Consider the following 22,503-nt stretch of genomic DNA (forward strand, 5'->3'; position numbering starts at 1 on the left):
AATCTACTTAAAATGAACATTTTGCCACTTAATTGGAGTGTAGAAATCTTACCATCATATAGGACTCACTATGTTCCTCTGTTTATGTTATAGGTGTTATATGTATTACATCCACTTACATCTTAATACGTGTATTACATAGTATTTTAAAAATTGAGATATAATTGACAATTGATACAGTTTCAGGTGTAAAACATAATGATTCAGTATTTGTATATATTGTGAAATGATCACAATAGGTCTAGTTAACATCCATCATTGTACGTAGTTGCAAAAATTTTTTTCTTGTGATGAGAACTTTTAAGATCTACTCTCTTAGCGTCCCAATATGCAATACAGTGTTATTAACCATAGTCACCTTGCTGTACATTACATCCCCAGGACTTATTTATTTTATAGCTGGAAGTTTGTACCTTTTGACCCCCTTCACCCATTTTGCCCATTCCTTATTCCCTACCTCTGGCAACCACCAATCTGTTCTCTGTATCTATGAGCTCATTTCTCTCTCTCTCTCTTTTTTTTTTTTTGTTTTGTTTTTTGATTTCACATGTAAGTGAGATCATACAGTGTTTGTCTTTCTTTCTTTGCCTTACTTCACTTTAGCATAATGCCCTCAAGGTCCATCCAGCTTACTGCAAATGGCAAGATTTCTTTCTTTTTTATGGCTGAATAATATTTCATTGTAAATATTTACACCACGCTTTCTTTATCCATTCATCCATTGATGGACACTTAGGTTGTTTCCCTATCTTGGCTATCATAAATAATGCCGCACTGAACATGGGGTGCATATATCCTTTTGAGTTAGTCTTTTGTGTCCTTTAGATAAATACCAAGAAGTGGAGTTTCTGCATATGGTAGCTGTATTTTTAATTTGGGGAAGAACCTCCATACTGTTTTCCACAGTGGCTGCACCAATTTCACTTGTACTAACAGTGCACAAGGATTCACTTTTTTCCACATCCTTGCCAACGCTTGTTATTTCTTGTCTTTTTGATAATAGCCATTCTAACAGGTGTGAGGTGATATCTCATTGTGGTTTTGATTTTCATTGTCCTGATGATTACGGATACTGAGCACTCTCCTATGTGCCTGTTGGTCATCTGTATGTCTTCTTTGGAAAAATGTCTGTTCAGATCTTCTGCCTGTTGTTGTTGTTGTTGTTTTTTTAAGTCAGATTCTTTGTTGTTTTGCTTTGATTTGTATGAAAAAAATTTTTGATGTAATAATTTAATGTAATGTTTATAAGTTTTGATTTTAACTGTGATACATGTTTTAAAGAGTTTAAGAGGGAAAGGACAATCTATTATAGTTACTGAGATATTTACTCTTTCTGTTACTGTTCTTTCATTCCTGATATTTGAAGTTTTCCTTAGGTATCATTTCCCTTCCACTTAAAGGATTTCCTTTAGCATTTCTTCTGGAGCATCTTGCTGGAGATGAGTTGTCTTCTTTTTCCTTCCTCTGAGAATGCCTTTATTTCATTTTCATTTCTGAAGGATATTTTCTTTTTTTTTAATTTTTTAATTTTATTTTTTTTATACAGCAGGTTCTTATTAGTTATCCATTTTATACATATTAGTGTATATATGTCAACCCCAATCTCCCAATTCATCCCACCACCACCCCACCACTTTACCCCTTTGGTGTCCATACGTTTGTTCTCTACATATGTGTCTCAATTTCTGCTCTTCAAACTGGTTCATCTGTACCATTTTACTAGGTTCCACATATATGCGTTCATATACGATATTTGTTTTTCTCTTTCTGACTTACTTCACTCTGTATGACCGTCTCTAGATCCATCCAGGTCTCCACAAATGACCCAATTTCGTTCCTTTTTATGGCTGAGTAATATTCCATTGTATATATATGTACCACATCTTCTTTATCCATTCGTCTGTCAATGGGCATTTAGGTTGCTTCCATGTCCTGGCTATTGTAAATAGTGCTGCAGTGAACATTGGGGTGCATGTGTCCTTTTGAATTATGGTTTTCTCTGGGTATATGCCCAGTAGTGGGATGCTGGATCATATGGTAATTCTATTTTTAGTTTTTTAAGGAACCTCCATACTGTTCTCCATAGTGGTTGTATCAATTTACATTCCCACCAACAGTGCAAGAGGGTTCCCGTTTCTCCACACCCTCTCCAGCATTTGTTGTTTGTAGATTTTCTGATGATGCCCATTCCGACTGGTGTGAGGTGATACCTCATGGTAGTTTTGATCTGCATTTCTCTAATAATTAGTGATGTTGAGCAGCTTTTCATGTGCTTCTTAGCCATCTGTATGTCTTCTTTGGAGAAATGTCTATTTAGGTCTTCTGCCCATTTTTGGATTGGGTTGTTTGTTTTTTTAATATTGAGCTGCCTGAGCTGTTTATATATTTTGAGATTAATCCTTTGTCCATTGATTCGTTTGCAAATATTTTCTCCCATTCTGAGGGTTGTCTTTTTGTCTTGTTTGTAGTTGCCTTTGCTGTGCAAAAGCTTTTAAGTGGTCCCATTTGTTTATTTGTGTTTTTATTTCCATTTCTCTAGGAGGTGGATCAAAAAAGATCTTGCTGTGATTTATGTCAAAGAGTGTTCTTCCTATGTTTTCCTCTAAGAGTTTTACAGTGTCTGGTCTTACATTTAGGTCTATAATCCATTTTGAGTTTATTTTTGTGTATGGTGTTAGGGAGTATTCTAATTTCATTGTTTTACATGTAGCTGTCCAGTTTTCCCAGCACCACTTATTGAAGAGACTGTCTTTTCTCCATTGTATATCCTTGCCTCCTTTGTCATAGATTAGTTGACCATAGGTGCGTGGGTTTATCTCTGGGCTTTCTATCCTGTTCCATTGATCTATATTTCTGTTTTTGTGCCAGTACCATATTGTCTTGATTACTGTAGCTTTGTAGTGTAGTCTGAAGTCAAGGAGTCTGATTCCTCCACCTCCGTTTTTTCCCCTCAAGACCGCTTTGGCTATTCAGGGTCTTTTGTGTTTCCATACAAATTTTAAGATTTTTTGTTCTAGTTCTGTAAAAAATGCCACTGGTAATTTGATAGGGATTGCATTGAATCTGTAGATTGCTTTGGATAGTATAGTCATTTTCACAATATTGATTCTTCCAATGCAAGAACATGGTATATCTCTCCATCTGTTGGTATCATCTTTAATTTCTTCATCAGTGTCTTATAGTTTTCTGCATACAGGTCTTTTTTCTCCCTAGGTAGGTTTATTCCTAGGTATTTTATTCTTTTTGTTGCAATGGTAAATGGGAGTGTTTCCTTAATTTCTCTTTCAGATTTTTCATCACTAGTGTATAGGAATGCAAGAGATTTCTATGCATTGATTTTGTATCCTGCAACTTTACCAACTTCATTGATTAGCTCTATTAGTTTTCTGGTGGCATCTTTAGGATTCTCTATGTATAGTATCATGTCATCTTCAAAGAGTGACAGTTTTACTTCTTCTTTTCCAATTTGTATTCCTTCTATTTCTTTTTCTTCTCTGATTGCCGTGGCTAGGACTTCCAAAACTATGTTGAATAATAGTGGTGAGAGTGGACATCCTTGTCTTGTTCCTGATCTTAGAGAAAATGCTTTCAGTTTTTCACCATTGAGAATGATGTTTGCTGTGGGTTTGTCATATATGGCCTTTATTATGTTGAGGTAGGTTCCCTCTATGCCCACTTTCTGGAGAGTTTTTATCATAAATGGATGTTGGATTTTGCCAAAAGCTTTTTCTGCATATATTGAGATGATCATATGGTTTTTATTCTTCAATTTGTTAATATGGTGTATCACATTGATTGATTTGCTTATATTGAAGAATCCTTGTATCCCTGAGATAAATCCCACTTGCTCATGGTGTATGATCCTTTTAAAGTGTTGTTGGATTCTGTTTGCTAGTATTTTGTTGAGGATTTTTGCCTCTATATTCATGAGTGATATTGGTCTGTAATTTTCTTTTTTTGTAGTATCTTTGTCTGGTTTTGGTATCAGGGTGATGGTGGCCTCATAGAATGCGTTTGGGAGTGTTCCTTCCTCTGCAATTGTTTGGAAGAGTTTGAGAAGGATGGGTGTTAGCTCTTCTCTAAATATTTGATAGAATTCACCTATGAAGCCATCTGGTCCTGGACTTTTGTTTGTTGGAAGATTTTTAATCACAGTTTCAATTTGATTACTTGTGATTGGTCTGTTCATATTTTCTATTTCTTCCTGGTTCAGTCTTGGAAGGTTATACCTTTATAAGAAGTTGTCCATTTCTTCCAGGGTGTCCATTTTATTGGCACAGAGTTGCTTGTAGTAGTCTCTTAGGATGCTTTGTATTTCTGCGGTGTCTGTTGTAACTTCTCCTTTTTCATTTCTAATTTTATTGATTTGAGTCCTCTCCCTCTTTTTCTTGATGAGTCTGGCTAATGGTTTATCAATTTTGTTTATCTTCTCAAAGAACCAGCTGTTAGTTTTATCGATCTTTGCAATTGTTTTCTTTGTTTCTATTTCATTTATTTCTCCTCTGATCTTTATGATTTCTTTCCTTCTACTAACTTTGGGTTTTGTTTGTTCTTGTTTCTCAAGTTCCTTTAGGTGTAAGGTTAGATTGTTAATTTGATATGTTGTTGTTTCTTGAGGTAGGATTGTATTGCTATCAACTTCCCTCTTAGAACTGCTTTTGCTGCGTCCCATAGGTTTTGGATCATTGTGTTTTCATTGTCATTTGTCTCTAGGTATTTTTTGATTTTCTCTTTGATTTCCTCAGTGATCTCTTGGTTATTTAGTGACGTATTGTTTAGCCTCCATGTGTTTGTGGTTTTTACGTTTCTTTTGCTGTGATTGATTTCTAATCTCATAGCGTTGTGGTCAGAAAAGATGCTTGATATGATTTCAGTTTTCTTAAATTTACTGAGGCTTGATTTATGACCCAAGATGTGATCTATCCTGGAGAATGCTCCGTGTGTACTTGAGAAGAAAGTGTAATCTGCCGTTTTTGGATGGAATGTCCTATAAATATCAATTAAATCTATCTGGTCTATTGTGTCATTTAAAGCTTGTGTTTCCTTTTTAATTTTCTGTTTGGATGATCTGTCCATTGGTGTAAGTGAGGTGTTAAAATCCCCCAGTATTATTGTGTTACTGTCGATTTCCTCTTTTATAGCTGTTAGCACTTGCCTTATGTATTGAGGTGCTCCTATGTTGGGTGCATATATATTTATAATTGTTATATCTTCTTGGATTGATCCCTTGATCATTATGTAGTGTCCTTCCTTGTCTCTTGTAACATTCTTTATTTTAAAGTGTATTTTATCTGATATGAGTATTGCTACTCCAGCTTTCTTTTGATTTCCATTTGTATGGAATATCTTTTTACATCCCCTCACTTTCAGTCTGCATGTGTCCCTAGGTCTGAAGTGGGTCTCTTGTAGACAGCATATATATGTCTCTTGTTTTTGTATCCATTCAGTAAGCCTGTGTCTTTTGGTTGGAGTATTTAATCCATTCACATTTAAGGTAATTATCAATATTTATGTTCCTATTACCATTTTCTTAATTGTTTTGGGTTTGTTTTTTAGGTTCTTTTCTTCTCTTGTGTTTCCCACTTAGAGAAGTTCCTTTAGCATTTGTTGTAGAGCTGGTTTGGTGTTGCTGAATTCTTTTAGCTTTTGCTTGTCTGTAGAGCTTTTGATTTCTCAATCGAATCTGAATGAGATCTTTGCCGGGTAGAGTACTCTTGGTTGTAGGTTCTTCCCTTTCATCACGTTAAATATTTCATGCCCCTCCCTTCTGGCTTGTAGAGTTTCTGGTGAGAAATCAGCTGTTAACCTTATGGGAGTTCCCTTGTATGTTATTTGTCGTTTTTCCCTTGCTGCTTTCAATAATTTTTCTTTGCCTTTAATTTTTGCCAGTTTGATTACTATGTGTCTCAGCGTGTTTCTGCTTGGGTTTATCCTGTATGGGACTGTCTGCACTTCCTTGATTTGGGTGTCTGTGTCCTTTCCCATTTTAGGGAAGTTTTTGACTATAATCTCTTCAGATATTTTCTCGGGTCCTTTCTCTTTCTCTTCTCCTTCTGGGACCACTATGATGTGAATTTTGTTGCATTTAATGTTGTCCAGTGGTCTCTTAGGCTGTCTTCATCTCTTTTCATTCTTTTTTCTTTATTCTGTTCCGCAGCAGTGAATTCCACCATTCTGTCTTTCAGGTCACTTATCTGGTCTTCTACCTCAGTTATTCTGCTATTGATTCCGTCTAGTGTAGTTTTCATTTCAGTTACTGTATTGTTCATCTCTGTTTGTTTGTTCTTTAATTCTTCTAGGTCTTTGTTAAGTACTTCTTGCATATTTTCGATCTTTGCCTCCATTCTTTTTCCGAGGTCCTGGATCATCTTCACTATCATTATTCTGAATTCTTTTTCTGGAAAGTTGCCTATCCCCACTTCATTTAGTTGTTTTTCTGGGGTTTTATCTTGTTCCTTCATCTGGCACATAGCCCTTTGCCTTTTCATCTTGTCTATCTTTCTGTGAATGTGGTTTTTGTTCCACAGGCTGCAGGATTGTAGTTCTTCTTGCTTCTGCTGTCTGCCCTCTGGTGGGTGAGGGTATCTAAGAGGCTTGTGCAAGTTTCATGATGGGAGGGACTGGTGCTGGGTAGAGCTGACTGTTGCTCTGGTGGGCAGAGCTCAGTAAAACTTTAATCTGCTTGTCTGCTGTTGGGTGTGGCTGGGTTCCTTCCCTGTTGGTTGTTTGGCATGAGGAGACCTAACACTGGATCGTACCCGGGCTCTTTGGTGGGGCTAATGGCTGACTCTGGGAAGGTTCATGCCAAGGAGTACTTCCCAGAACTTCTGCTTCCAATGTCCTTGTCCTCACAGTGAGACACAGCCACCCCCTGCCTCTGCAGGAGACCCTCCAACACTAGCAGGTAGGTCTGGTTCAGTCTCCTATGCGGTCACTGCTCCTTCCCCTGAGTCTCAGTGCGTACACTATTTGTGTGTGCCTTCCAAGAATGGAGTCTCTGTTTCCCCCAGTCCTGTTGAAGTCCTACAATCAAATCCCGCTAGCCTTCCAAGTCTGATTCTCTAGGGATTCCTCCTCCCGTTGCCAGACCTCCACGTTGGGAAGCCTGACGTGGGGCTCAGAACCTTCACTCCAGTGGTTGGACTTCTGTGGTATAAGTGTTCTCCAGTTTGTGAGTCACTCACCCAGCAGTTATGGGATTTGATTTTACTGTGCTTGCGTCCCTCCTACCATCTCACTGTGGCTTCTCTTTTGTCTTTGGATGTGGGGTATATTTTTTGGTGAGTTCCAGTGTCTTCCTGTCGATGATTGTTCAGCAGTTAGTTGTGATTCCAGTGCTTTCGCAAGAGGGAGTGAGAGCACGTCCTTCTACTCTGCCATCTTGAACGAATTCTAGGTTGACAGTTGTTTTCCTTCAACACTTTAATAATGCCATTTCTCTTCCTCTTGGCCTCCCTAATTTCTGATGAGAAATCTGCAGTCATTTGAAATGTCATATGTATGTGATGTCATTTTTCTTTGGCTCATTTAAAGATGTTTTCTTTTAGTTTTCAGCAACTTGAATATAATTTTTCTGGGTTTGGATTTCTTTATCTTCTTGGGATTTGCTGAGCTTCTTGAGTTTGTCAGTTTATGTCTTGTGCTAAAATTTATAAGTTTTTAGCCATTATTTCTCCAAATATTTTTTCTTTTTCCTCTTCTTTTGGATTCTGTTGAAATAAATATTAGGCCTTTTGGTATTGTCCCACAGGTCCCTGAGGCTCTGGCTGTTTTTTAAGTCTTTTTTTTCTTTTTTCTTTTCAGATTGTTAATTTCCAATTATCTATCTTTAAGTTAATTGACTCTCTGCTTTATACCTCGTTTCTGTTCTTGAGCCCATCCAATGAATATTTTATTTCACTTATTGTATTTTTCAGTTCTAAAATTTCCATTTGGTTTTTTATAGCTTTTCTTTCTTGGCCAGGACTTTTTATCTTTCCATTTGTTTCAAAATGTTTGGCCCTTATGGTTTGTGGCATAGTTGCAATAGCATTGTAAGTCTTCATGTGATAATTCCATTGTATGTGTCATCTCAGGACTGGCGTTTGTTGATTTTTTTTCCTTTGAGAATTAACACTTTCCTGTTTCTTTAGTTGCTGAGTAATTTTTGCATGTATTCTGGATATTTGCATATTAGGAGGGTCTAGGTTTTGGTTAAATCCTCAAGGGAATGCTGTTCTTTTTAGTTTTTTGCAGCCACTCAACCTGGTTAGGTCAGTTTGAAAGTTGGACTCACCTTCTATGGGTTGTGGTTCCAGTATCAATTATGTTTTCAAAGGCTACTTTGTAGTTCTGCTTGGATCTGTTCATCATGTGTCCTGCTTAGTGGCTAGTGTAGGATCTATGCAGTGGTTTACTCTATAGTTTAGTTCTGAGATCCTTTGTTATGTTGTTTAAGATCAGACCTATACATGCATAGCTCAGAGGTGACCTCAGGCGTTTATATACAACTTTATGAGATTACTTTCTTGAGTTCCCTTTTCTCTGTGATCTTTGTGCTACTTTCTCTGTGATACTTTCTGTCTTCTTGAGGTCCCCCCTTTCCAGCCCAGTAGCCAGAAAACTGGGCCTTTAGTTTCCCCGCTCTGCTATGTGTTTCCTCTAGGTGCGTTTGTATCTGGGGCCAAGTTTTACTGGAAGACAGAGAAAAATGCAACAGACATTTGACCCATGATCTTGGGACCATTGCTCCTTTGGTTAAAAAGAATGATTTTCCTCCCTCAGAATTTTATATATCTGCAGTGGCTCCTGTCACGCACTATGGGATTGCCTGGGGGTTGGGACTGGAGAGAATGGAAAATAATAGTGAATTTCCCTCCTCTCTGACCTTTAAAAGAGTCAAAAAAAAAAAACCTTTTCTGATTCTTGGACCAGAAAGAGAAATCTTCTCTTGGCACTCTTTTTGCCTGCACTCAGTTGCACTCCCAGCTTTTGTGCTGCTTTTTGAGTCAAGGCCAGTTGATTACAGAGGGATATGAAAAAAAAAAAGCCAGGTCATACTGGAGGGCAAACTCCAAGAAATGTCACTGATGCTTTGGTGGTACCTTGGATTCTGGTCTTCTTCCCCAGTTCTTCTCCTACCATTTACTTTTCAGAGTTTTCACATGGCTGCTCAGTGCATTGTATGCAAGGTCTATAGTTGGATTTAGTGGGAGAGACAAGAAAAAGTATGCTTATACCATTTTGCACAGGACCAGATCCCTTAGATTGTTATTTTAAAGGTGTGACTGTGTGAAACTAAGTCTAACTTGATTTTAAGTTTCAGGGGAAAAAAAATCGGGGAATCAGCTCTCAAATGTTTATTCACATTTTTTTTGCCCATTTTACTGGGGACATATTTTCTATAGCCAAATAAATATTAGTAATAAAGGTTATTCTGTGGAAAATGGTTCATTTCTATGTAGAGTTCTGTGGAAATATTTCTGTATTCTAAGAATTTAGAAAGATGATTTTTTTTTTAACATCTATATAGTACTTCACTTCTGTTCCTCTTCATGTTATGATGAAAAAAATACTACAGAAATTACAAGATTCAGAGTTCCTTGGTGGAGGTGGGTTGGAGGGTGGTTATGCTGGTTTGTATTATAGCTTCATCTTTCAACATAGTTGCTCATAGGCCCTGGAATATAGTTAAGAATTCTGCAAAAAAAAGTTTATTGAAGGGATAAATGAGGGATCATTCTTGAAGTCATTCTTATAGCTCTGTTCTACCTTTCAGATGTGGCCATAACCTCTCCACAGGTCACATGCCACTTGGGGGATGTTTATGCTGTTGGGTGTGTGTTGGAGAATCTCTTCCCTTTAGTGAGTATAAGGATGACCAGTGTATCGTTTAGAATTAGACTTTACTACATATAACAAACAAAAACCAACAAAACAGCAGTGCCTCACTTAAGACCTAGCTTATTTCTCTTTCACACAGGAAGGAACTTAGAGGTAGGCAGTCTGGGGCTGTTTGGTGGGTCCACAGCGTCACCAGGGATGTTGCTGCTCTACCGTCTTCAAGAGCACTTCTTGGTCCTAACCAACTATAGGTTTATAGACATCATATACTCTTTCCAAGCTGGCTGCTGGAAGAAATGAGAGAAACACAAGAAGGCCTCCTTTCCAGTGGAGTCAGCTTTCTTTAAGGAGCCTTTCCCACAGTGCACACAACACTTCTGCTTCCATATCATTGCTCAGGACTTTGTCACATGACCGCATCTCACTCCAGGGGAGTCTGGAATGGTAGTCTTTCACCTGATACATGACCACCCTACATAATATTAGGATTTTCTTGCTGAGGAGGAAAGGGAGAACAGATGTTACAGTAGGCAACTGGCCGTGTCTGCCCAAGCCAGAGCTGCCGGAAACATAAGGATAGCGATTTAACCAATGTAAATAAGAAATACGATCATCATAGTCTTGGAAAATGAGATAAATGGTTCTTAATATGTTTTAATATCCTTACAGGTTCACTGTATAAAAATAAATACACAAAAATATGACAAGTTTGTTTCCCTCCCATTTCTGTGCCCCGGCTAGCTGTTTTCCCTTCCTGGAGGCAACTGCTGCTTCAGGTGACCAGGGTTTCCATTATAGACTAGAAATATTCTACAAAGTGTGTTTTAAAATATTGTTTGAAGTTAATTTTCATATGTTAAGTTGTCATTGATGTAGGGTATGAATCCCTTAGTGTGGTGGAGAGGAGGTGGTGGTATACAGAGAACGGGCGCAGTTGGGAGGATGTGTGTGAATCAGACAGAGATGCGGAAAACAGGGAGTCGTGGTCCCCGGCTGGGTCCTTTGTTAGCTGCCTGGTACTCTGAAACCGGCTCTGAAGCACGGCTTTTTCTTTCTTCACTGAGCCACCTTGAGTATCGGGATTCCTCAGTGTAGGAGTCACAGATACTGTGTGGTGAGTGCTGCCAGCTCCCTGGTAGCATTTTCATGAAATGGCATAACTCACCAGGAAAACAACAATGACAACTAGATTTAAGGTTTAAAACTTTACCTAGTCAACAGGGCTTGCCTCTTTCATCATTCTTCCCACAGCTGTTGTTTCCTTCACTCTGCTCTCTCCAAGAAGCCACGCTTTTCTGCATCGGGGTTTGTGCCTCTGTTTCCGGCATTACCACCTCCAGCGTTTCAGCTGGTCAACCCCTCCTCTTCTACTTGTCCTTAGGTCTCAGTTGAACCTCACTGCTCAGTGAGCTCTTCCTTTTTAACCCTCTAGATGAACTTAGATCTTAAGTTTTGCCTTTTCTTTCCCCCGTACTTATCACATTGTTATTTTAGAGTTATTTGTGTAGCTATTCCTATAATATCCTGTTAAGCTCTCTGGACTGCAAACTTCATGAAGCTTTGAACCACATTTAGCATGTCAGTGTTCCATTGGTTTAGTGCCTATAAGCATTGTGAGCATTCACTCAACAAATACTTGTTGAAAAATATTTGGTGAGCATGGTGATTGTTTTTGTATCAACTTGACCGGGCCACTGGGTGCCCAGATGTTTGGTCAGATATTATTTGGGGTGTGTCTAGGAGGGTGTCTCTGGATGAGATTAATATTTGAATTGGTAGACTGAGTGAGGCACACTTCCCTCCCTCATGTGGGTGGGCCTCATTCAATCAGTTGAAGGCCTGGATAGAACAAAAGGGCTGACCTTCCTGTGAGTAAGGGGGAACCCCTCTTGCTGGACTGCCTACAGGCTGGGACATCAGTTTTTTCCTGCCTTTGGACCTGAACTGAATCTTTGGCTCTTCCTGGGTATTGAACCTACTGGCCTTCACACTAGAACCATACTATTGGCACTCCTGGTTTCTCCAGCCGTTGAACTTGGACTAGACCTACACCATTGGCTCTCCGAGTCTCCAGCCTGCCGACTTCAGATCCGGAGACTTGTCAGCTTCCATAATTGCAATGCCTTATAGTAAATTTCTCCATATGTATGATGTATATTCATACACCCTACTGGCTCTGTTTCTCTGGAGAACCCTGACCAATACAGTGAGCTTCATAGTCTTCCATAAAATAACTCTGAGAGGAGACAAAATGTTTCTGAAAATCTCAACTGTGGATCTGAAGTAAGAAAGCCATCTTGTGGTATTTCTGGGAATATCATGTGAGGTATATATCCCTTAGGACACTGCAGCATAATTCTCTGCAATAGTTCTTAACATATTTTTTGCCAAAGTCCCCTTTGGAAATTTGGTGAAGTCTGTGACTCCTTAAATCACTGGTTTAAGTAAATAGTGTTTTAAATAGATAGTGTTACAAAAGAAACCAATTATATTGAAATATAGATATCAGAATATTGAAAAAATAAAGGTGGGATATTATAAGATATATTCCTCTTTATCAAAGACTTAAATAGCAAGACAATATATTTAAATATGGGCAATTTAAAATAAATTTTTATTTTGTAAAGAGGTCAGTATGAAGGTCGTCGATATGACTAGACTGTATGCCTGTTCATGTTGTAAAACAACCATATTTTGGGTCTAAAACTACTGTAATTTCAAAGTAATGATAAACATAAATGATATTTCAAGATATATGGCACAGATGTAATGTGATATGAAAATATTTGTTATTTCTATTTATGACATAATCACAGGAACTACTACTATTTCTCTTGTCTTCTCCCTTCTTTTATAATGGAAGGAAACACTAAATTTCATACAGTTAGTGAGAAAAGATGTCCACATTTAAAGATTCCTGAATTATACCCACTGATTCCTTGAGGGTCTGTGATTATTAGGTCCTTGGACCTTAGGTTCAGAACCTTTGGTAGGGATCTAAATTGGATCTTCACAAAAAGTACTGACAGGGTCTCTAAAAACTGATTCTTAAATTCAGGAGTTTTCTGACAATACCAAGAATGTGAAGAATAAAAGTCAGTACTTACTTAGCTCTTGTATATTCATGGTTTTGTTTTAAAAGTTATTATTAGTAACTCAAGCATTTTTATCAATATAATACTTTATAATTCACATAGGATGCAAAAATATCTGGTCTCATTTTATCCTCTCAACAACCAAATGAGACACACATAACATGCACATATACTGTGTGTTCCATATGTTTGATTACTCCTATTTAGTAGATGCAAAAGTTGAGGCGAGTCTGCATTTAACCCCAAGCACTTTAAGTACCTGCTCAAAATCAGTGTTAAATAATATCTACTTGTGAATCAAACTTGGATCTAAATCCAGATAGTATGCTCTTTAGACTTATATTGCCACGAATTCATATTTGCTAGTGAATTATGTGTGTAAATTTAAAGTGTATGGATTAATGGAACCTATAATATATTCAAAATGTACTAGACAGCTGCCTACAACAAAGAATTATCTAGCCCAAAATGTCAGTAGTGCTGAGGTTGAGAAACCCTTGTTTAGATGAAGGTACTTAAAAAAAAATCCTCACAAGCTCTAACACTTAGGCTGACAGGTAGAAATGTCTTTTTGTCATACCAAGTTGATCTTGAATGCCTGGTTCAAAGTCATTTTAAAAAGCTGTTACAAGTGGATTAATTTAATTAAATAATCTAATGTGTGTGTGGAAAGCGCAGTTGTTATTTGAGAGATTTCAAATCATGAGCACTCTGTATTAGTGCACATATTAAAAAATTTTAGTTTGAATTTGAATTGGGTGTGTTGGTTATTCAAAATAGAGCTACAGAGAACTGAACTACATGAAACTGAAACGTTGTTTCAGATCCATATATTTATTTATCCATTTGTTTATTTAAAATTGATTGAGGCACTGCTCCATCCTGATGTTGGATTAGATGCTGTCACACAGATATGACTAGCATAGTGCCTGCCCCTCAGAAGCACCTAGATCTCTGGGTGAAATAGTAGTTAAACAGAAATAATGAAATATGGGAAGTTCCATGATAGAAGTACGTGGTGCTGTAGGAGAACATTGGAGGACACCTCCCTAACCCAGAGAGAAGGAAGAAGGCCACCATTCAGGAATCCACAAGGGTCATTTACAAATTCATGTGTAATTTAATTGGTAACTCAGTGTATTGAATTGCTGTCTACTTTGAGGCTGTAGATCCTTCTATTACCTCAAAGAGGGAGGAAATCAAATGAAGGTACAATAGACAGTTATCTTGTGGTCTTGATCTTTCTGGTTCACTGTCTTGAGTATTCGCTTTACATATATTATCATAGGCATATTTAGAGGGTTTTGTCTGAGTCACATGTATAATATATTTGTTAGAATAGCGTAAATGTCCATGTGATTACTGGAGACTCTTCTGGCGATGGGTATTACCCATTTGGTTTGGATTATTCATATACATTTCAATCCGTGATCTTAAACTTGTTTTTATCGTTTGTGTACATTGGTAGTTTCAATAGTTTATTAAGAATTACCAGTCTGCTTACTTAACAGGGGCTTTTCTCTACTGTGAAATTTGCCTTAAAACTTCTTTGAGAACAATAGAACTCCATCCTGCTGAAAGGATTTTGAAACCTTATTAATGATTTTAAGAGTTATGTTTGGAAAATGTAGTGTTGACATTGATGGTTAACAATTTCTCAGCCTTATAAGGAATCTGTAAAGTTCTGACTTTTAAGTAAGAAATACTTAAACTAATTAAACGTCTCATCTGATATTTTAAAAATCCTTTTGCTCTCTTAGGTAGAGGTGTTCTTTCTTTTTTAAAATTGGGCAAACATCACTTAAACTACAATGGAGTTATACTTGCTTATATCCTGTAATACCTAGATGAAATAAGTTTGGGTTGTTGTACAATTATGATATTTTCTTATAAGTTTTAGGGTATCTAGGGCCAAGTATATTTTAGATATATTTTTATAATCATTACTTATATCAGTTTAAATTACTTTATATCAGATATCTGTAAGAATTGCTATGTAATAAAGCCAAATATTTTTTCTTAAAGATGTTAATATATTATTGATTTTAAATAATTGATTTTTCTGTCTCTTAAAAGAGACTATTACCAGAGAACTTGATTGCACAGCTGAATGCATTCAAAATAATCATATGATTATTTTTCTGATGTAAACTTAACCTTGGAAATGTATATTCCATCTGGCTGATGGTTTTTTGAAGAAATGAGATTGTATACCGCCAGGAAAAATTTAAAAGTTATTATCTATGTTGTCAATTAGAATTTTTAAAAAATCAATTTCAAAGAACAATTTTTGGCAATCTGGAAGACTTGGGGGAAGGAACCATTCAGTAGAATGTGTCCAGGGCAAATGTCCAATATCTCTTCTCATTCTATAGATATGAAATATGCACATAAACTATGTTAATACATTTGAAATTATTATATTTAAAACTAAAGCTCAATTTGATCTCTTTATTTCAGAACAATAAATAATAAAAATGTAAAGGTCTCTCCTTTCATACTCTTTACATATAAATAATTTCTCCCCAAAATTACTGTCAACAAAATTCTAAAACATTTTTTCATAAGACCTTTTAGGACAGATATGCCATATTATCTGTAATGTCACATTTATCAAATCTGTATGTAGTTCAGTCAAAATCATAAATTATGAAAAAAATTTGGTAAAGAAATCGAAGACAAATTACCTTTTAAAAAAGGTATTTTAAAATTTAGAATGTGAAATACATCCATAATTTGCTAAGCAAACTTTTAGTCATTTTAATTATATTCTTTTCAAATAAGGAGCAAATTACCTGCTGAATTGATTGTTTTTATAGAACCTAATAAAATTTAGCACAGTGAAATTTACTCTTTCTGGTGTATACTTCTCTTAGTTTCGACAAGTGTACAATGTTGTGTAACCAGCGCCACAATCAAGAAAAGTTCCACCACCTCGAAAATATTCTCTCGTGCTGCCCCTTTGTAGTCAACTCTTCTCTCCACTCCCCGACCCGAGAACTGATCTTTTTCATCCTTATAATTTTGCTGCTTCCAGAATGTCAAATAAATGAAACCATGCAGTATGTAACCTTTTGAGTCTGGCTTCTTTCATTAGCATAATGCATTTGCAGTTCATCTATGTTTCTTGTTTCAGTAGTTTTTCTTTTTTACTATTGAGTAATATTCTTGTGTACCAATGTAGCTTAGTTGTTTCAGGTTTTTTGCAATTATTACTTTCCACTGTCTTTTCTACTTCTTTAAACCTTCTTTCTTCACTTTTCTGCTTTGTCTTCTCTGAAACATATAATAGCAACTGTATAGTTATAGCAAATCAGTAATTGATTAATGATTTATTAATGATTAATGTGTTAATCCAACACATTTTTTGTTGATCACCTACAAAGTGACGGGTATTATTCTGGACACTAGGGATTCACTGGTTGAATAAAACATACAAACATCTCTGCCCTAATATGATTATGGCTTCAAACATTAAAATCAATGAATTCTATTATCATAATGCATTACCATACGTGTAGAGATTATCTTAAAGATTTCTGTGATTTACTTAATGTTTTCCTTTTTGCCATTCAGCTTGATTATTTTTAGTCATTATACAGGGAAAAAAGAAAAACTACTGAAGTTCATTGGAAACATTAAAGACTGTTAGTGTGGAATATAGAACCTATTTGTTCTGTTTTTATGGCAGTAGTTTCTAATAAATTACTCAGGACAAAGTTTCTTTCTCAGTTATATTTGCTCTGTGCAAACATGGTTTCTAATATAAGTCTCCTGTTATGCCAGGAATTTTGTTTTCATTTTTGCTTGAGAGTCTCAGTTTTCTCAAGAAGATATACGTAGATTAATTAGTAGAGTCTAGAAGAATAGTTGTCCTGTTTGTTGCCCTCAGCAGTGAAACAACATACCATTCTGCTGTCTAGGGATCTAGTCCAAAAGGTTTTTTTAAGGAGGAAGGAAAGTAAAAGAAAGAAAAAGAGAAAAACAGGGTTGAACCTAGAGTGTATGAGAACACTTTTAGTTAATTAGAATTATATGTGATCTGGAAACCTAATATATGTATAGCTAAGCTTTTCAGCTACATAAAAGACTTAGTAGAAGTCATTTGAAAGTTAGAACCTGCATGTGTACTTTGGATACACTGTCCTTTGTTGGATAGGCCCTGCAGGAGAAGAACCCTAAGATAAAAATTCTTTGAAACAGGTATATGTTACCTCAACTTTTTAATAAGGAGAATGTATTAAGCTAGGCTGTCACTGTCAAGTTTTAGACGTAACTGACCTGTTTATAAATTTCTGCAAAATATATTAATATGTCTCTGTTTGTATGAAAAAATGCAATAGAGAGCCAGGATTATTACATTGTTCAAAATTCAACTTATTGTTTCTCTGAATGCTTTTTGGGAAGCTGCTGGTTGGTAGGAATCACACTGATATGTCATTCTTAAAACTGGCGTATATATTTAAAATTTTTCAGGGCTTTTAAGATTTAAGTTTACATATTCATTGATTTTTTAAAAATTCACAAAGAGTAGTAATAGGATATGAATCCAGTCATAGGACTTTAACTCTTTAACTTGGCCCGGTTCTTCAGATTTCTAAGCCCTAGTGGTTTGTTTGTTTTTGTTTAAGAGTTGAATTGGTACTTTAGTGCGTGTTGGAAAATTTGGCTAACAGCCTATGGGAGTTTGTAGTTACTAAACATCAAAGAATATAGCAAGAGATAGCCAGGTGGCGTTATCATTTACATGGCATAAGGTATGGTAAACCTGTTAGACTGAGGAATTGTTTCAGACCAAACACTGGAAAATTCATGTAAAAAGACTGGCTAATGACACCAATAAATGAGTTAATGCCATTATAAAGTGAAAGAACGAGCATATGTTAGTACTTCTGATAATGAGCTTTATTCTCAGAATATTAATATTTTGATTATTATTTTTGCAGGCAGATTTTCAAGGGCATAACATTCAAAAGTTTGCTGTTTCTTCACATATATTCATATGTTTTTGAGACTTTAACTTCAGCCTAGCTATTTTCCCATTTTTAATTTCCAAGTTTTCATTTCAAGCTAGAGAAAAGTCTATTGTCTTCTTTTTGAAATACATTATTTCTAGGAAGCAGACATTCTACATTATATCTTTATATTTTAAAGTATTTTACTTTATGTCCTTATAAAAAGTTTTACTTTATATCTTTATAACAAGTTGTATCTTTAGCAGGTTAAAGTATGCCTTCCATTTTGTAGATTCCTTTTTCAGAAAAACATCCCTTTCTGGGTACTTTAAATTTTAAATGTAATTTTACCAGGCTTAATAGGCGAATCAGTTTCCTGAGCAGCAGTTTTAATGTTTTTAAAATTTTAATGCAAGTCTCTAAAATATTTAAAACTTTCTATTTTGTTTATCTTGCACATTACTGAGGTCTAATTATGTCAGTTACTGTTCTGAGCACTAAGGATAAAGCAGTGAAAAAAAAAAACCAGACAAAATTCCCTGACCTCATGGAATTTGCATTCTCGTGGGGACACAAACCACAAATGAAAAAGAAAATGGCATGGAAGGGTTCTAGCAGCACCGCAGTGTCTCCTGGTGCGGACGGGGACTCCAGGGAGAGGATAGAGGGGCTTCGCTGGTCCGCTGTGCTCCAGGCATCTGGGAGGGCGTGATGGCACCAGGCACGGCTGGGCACCCTGGATTATCCTCTCGGAGGGGGACCATCCTGCTGCTGTCCACGTGTATTAGAACTCCGGAGGACTACCCCGCTGGGCATGTAATGGGGCTTTTGTAGTGAAGGAATGGCTGCTGGTGGAGCAAAACATCTTGGAAACGGGCCCCAGCCGTGCCCATAGCAGTGGAGCAAACCCGCCCATCATCACGTTGGGGCCAGACCCAAAGCAGTCAGTCTAATCGAAGAAGCCTCTTGGGCTTCAGTATCTCCAGGGAGATCCTAATCTTCCAGATGAATGACTACTGGGTTTATCTGCTATTACTTCCCCTCGTATTATATCCTGGCCAGTCTCCTAGGTCCATTCTGGGTTTTTGTAGGCACTCATCAGTTCTATTTTGTTTGCTTGTTTTTGAGTCTCATAGTTTGTAATGCTGTTGTTTTGTACAGTCAGTGTTCGTGTAAACAGATGATGTAGGTATAATAATAAGGCTCGAATGGGCTTGCTGGGTGAGTCTGGAAAGGCTTTAGAGAGGAGGGAGCGTTTGAGGTATGGCTTGAAAGGAGAGAAGCAGGGAAGGAAGACGTTCTTGACTGTGGTATAGTGCAAGAAGAAAGGGGTGCGGCATGTCCAGGCAATGGTGAGAAGTTTTGTGTAACTAGGAGTGTATAATTAGTGGGAGATAGCTTTGGCGAGGAGTGTTGGAAAAGGTACCTCGGAATCATAGATAAGGCATCTCCTGACCTATTTTATACATAGAAACACAGCAGGGGACTTCCCTGGTGGTCCAGGGGTTAAGAATCGGTCTTGCGATGCAGGGGACACTGGTTTGATCCTTGGTCGGGGAACTAAGATCACACATGTTGCAGGGCAACTGAGCCTGTGCACCACAACTACTGAGCCCACACGCTCTGCAGCCCGCGCACCACATCTAGAGAGGAGCCCGTGCACTGCAACAAAGAGCCCACACGCCACAACGAAAGATCCCGTGTGCCGCAACTAAGATCTGATGCAACCAACCAACCAACCAACCAACCAAGCAATAAATAAATAAATAAATAAATAAATAAATAAATAAATAAATAAATAAATATTAAAAAGAAAAAGAAACACAGCAGGTCGTAGGTGACCTACTCATGTTCATCATTTAAAAACCTTTTGTAATAACTACTATTCATTTTTAAATTTAATGATACTAATACTGATAATTAGATCTTCTTTCATTTGCATGGCTTCAGATAATTTCCTCCTATCCATTGCCTGATTTTATCCTAACGTTATCTAAGTGACACAGATCCGAAAATATTATCCTAATATTTAAAGGTGAGGAAAGTGAGGTGTGGAGAGATTACATGGTTTGCTCAGTCACATGGCCACGCTTGGAGGGATGCCAGGTCTTCTGATGTTCAGTTCCATATACTTGTTGGATTTACTTGGCGCATAGATATGCGTTTTGTCCTTTCCCCCCTTGCGTTACCGTGCTCTCCTTTTCTCCGTAGGACTTGGCTTTTACCCTGGAAGAGAGACAGCAGCTGAACATTCATGGATTGTTGCCACCTTGCTTCATCAGCCAGGATATCCAGGTCCTTAGAGTGGTTAAGAACCTCGAGCATCTGAACTCTGATTTTGACAGGTAACATGTTCCTGAAGGTGATTTTTATATGTCTCATAGGCAACTGTCTCGTTTATTCTTTATCAGATGAGAAAGTTTAAATATTTAGTGCGTTGGAAGGAGTAGCCAACGTTGAGGAGGATTTGCCTGTAAATACAATGACGTTTTGTAAAAAATTTACCCTCTGTAGGAACATCTGAACAAATTAAAATTTTCTAAACTATATCCTCAGAAAAACAACTTTTCTCATGTGATAAAGTTGTTGCTATGAAGGTGAATTACCAGGAAATGCCCTTCCAAACTAGGTGAAAGTGGCTTTGAGTCAGACACTAAGTACGTTGTAGGTGAAAGTGCACTTTTTCATCTTCCAAGTGTGGTTCCGACACTTTTGTGAATTTAGGTCACTTACTTTGTTTAGAACCCAGTTTCCATTTCCATGTTTGTACAAAAAGATAAAGGTAACCTTGGGAATTAACTAGCCCTAAGTTGAAATTCTGGCTGTATCTCACTAGAGCAAACCACTACACCCACTGCCATGACCATTGCATGTGCCTTGCCCTCTGCTTTTGATGCTGCCTTTTCATATTAAGGTGTTAGACCCACCTACACCTCAGTTTTTCCATTTGTGGGTTGAACAGAATAATAGTTATTTGAAAATATTGTTGCGAAGGTTAGAAGAGAGAGCTAACCCAGTACCTAGTAAGTCTTTGTATTAGTCAGGTTTCTCCAGAGAAATAGAACAGATAGGATGTGTGCGTGTGTGTGTACACATACACATAATGAGACGGAGGGAGAGGGAGGGAGAGGGAGGGAGAGGGAGGGAGAGGGAGGGAGAAGGAGGGAGGGGTTTATTGATTGATTGATTGATTTTGATTTCAAAGAATTGGCTCAAGTGATTATGGAGGCTTGGTCAGTCCTAAATCTCCAGTTGGAGCCCCAGGGAAGAGTTGCAGTTCAAGTCCAAAGGCAGTCTGCTGGCAGAATTCTTTTTTTGCTCTGGCGTTGGAGGGAAGGCCAGTCTTTGTTCTATTAGGGTTTTCAATTGATTGGATGAGCCTCACACACATTATAGAGGGTAATCTGCTTTATTCAAAGTACGCCAATTTAAATGTGAATCTCATACAAAAACCGCCTTCACAGAAACATCCAGAATAGTGGACCAAATATCTGGGTGCTGTGTCCTAGCCAAGTTGACACATAAAATTAACCACTCCTTTTCAACTTGGCACCCATGCACGTCTCCTTAAACCAAACTGAATATCTGCATAAAGACAATAAAAAGTCCTACCTCTGCCTAACATGATAGAACTATCCCAGGTACAACCGAAAACACACTAACTCTTTCCCCAAAAGAGGATATAAAGCCCTTGGTGATATTTACCTTTCTCCTTGATATCTCTTGACTTTAATACTATGATGTAAAGTTAACTATACAGTTGACCCTTGGGGACTTCCCTGGTGGCACAGTGGTTAAGAATCCAGCTGCCAATGCAGGGGACACAGGTTCAAACCCTGGTCTGGGAAGATCCCACATGCCTCAGAGCAGCTAAGCCTGTGCACCACAACTACTGAGCCTGAGCTCTAGAGCCCGTGAGCCACAACTACTGACCCCGCGTGCCACAACTACTGAAGCCCGAGCGCCTAGAGCCCGTGCTTTGCAACAAGTGAAGCCACCGCAATGAGAAGCCTGCGCACCGCAATGAAGAGTAGCCCCCGCTCGCCGCGGCTGGAGAGAGCCTGCATGCAGCGATGAAAAAAAGACCTAATGCAGCCAAAAATAAATATAAATAAATAAATAAATATATTAAAAAAAAAGTACAGTTGACCGTTGAACAACATGGGTTTGAACCATGCAGGTCCATTTATATGTGGATTTTTTCGATAAATACATCCTACAGTACTACATAATCTGTAGTTGATTGAATCCTTAAATGAGGAACTACAGATATGGAGGGCCAACTATAAGGTTATATATGGATTTTTGACTATGTGGGGATCGGCACCCCAATCTCCACATTGTCCGGGATCAACTGTATTTAAATACTATGATATAAACTCAGAACATCTTAGGTTACATGATAAAGGGCTAAGAGAGGGAAAAATTATATCTGTCTACATATATTTGTATATGTATATTACAAATATATATGTATTTATATACACATACACGCAAACATATTCATAACAAAATAAGGAAGAATACACGTGGTAATTAGAGTTCTCACTTCTGTAACTGCTCACGTGATCAGAGCTGGTATTTATGACTACCTTCTGCCCCTACCCATTTCACGCTTCCTTTGCCTTCAG

General features: G+C 37.4%; 1 protein-coding gene across 2 annotated transcripts in view; it reads left to right on the forward strand.

Annotated features, from left to right (window-relative positions):
* The window catches only part of ME1 (malic enzyme 1), a 183,677-nt gene that overhangs the window by 10,050 nt on the left and 151,124 nt on the right, over positions 1–22,503 (forward strand). For both annotated transcript variants that reach the window (XM_082474214.1, XM_082474215.1), the window contains exon 2: positions 20,084–20,217. In XM_082474214.1, the coding sequence (XP_082330340.1) occupies positions 20,084–20,217 (134 nt within the window). The remainder of the gene's footprint in view (positions 1–20,083; positions 20,218–22,503) is intronic.

Source organism: Balaenoptera physalus, assembly GCF_965194825.1.
Source record: "Balaenoptera physalus genome assembly, chromosome: 9".
NCBI lineage: Eukaryota > Metazoa > Chordata > Mammalia > Artiodactyla > Balaenopteridae > Balaenoptera > Balaenoptera physalus.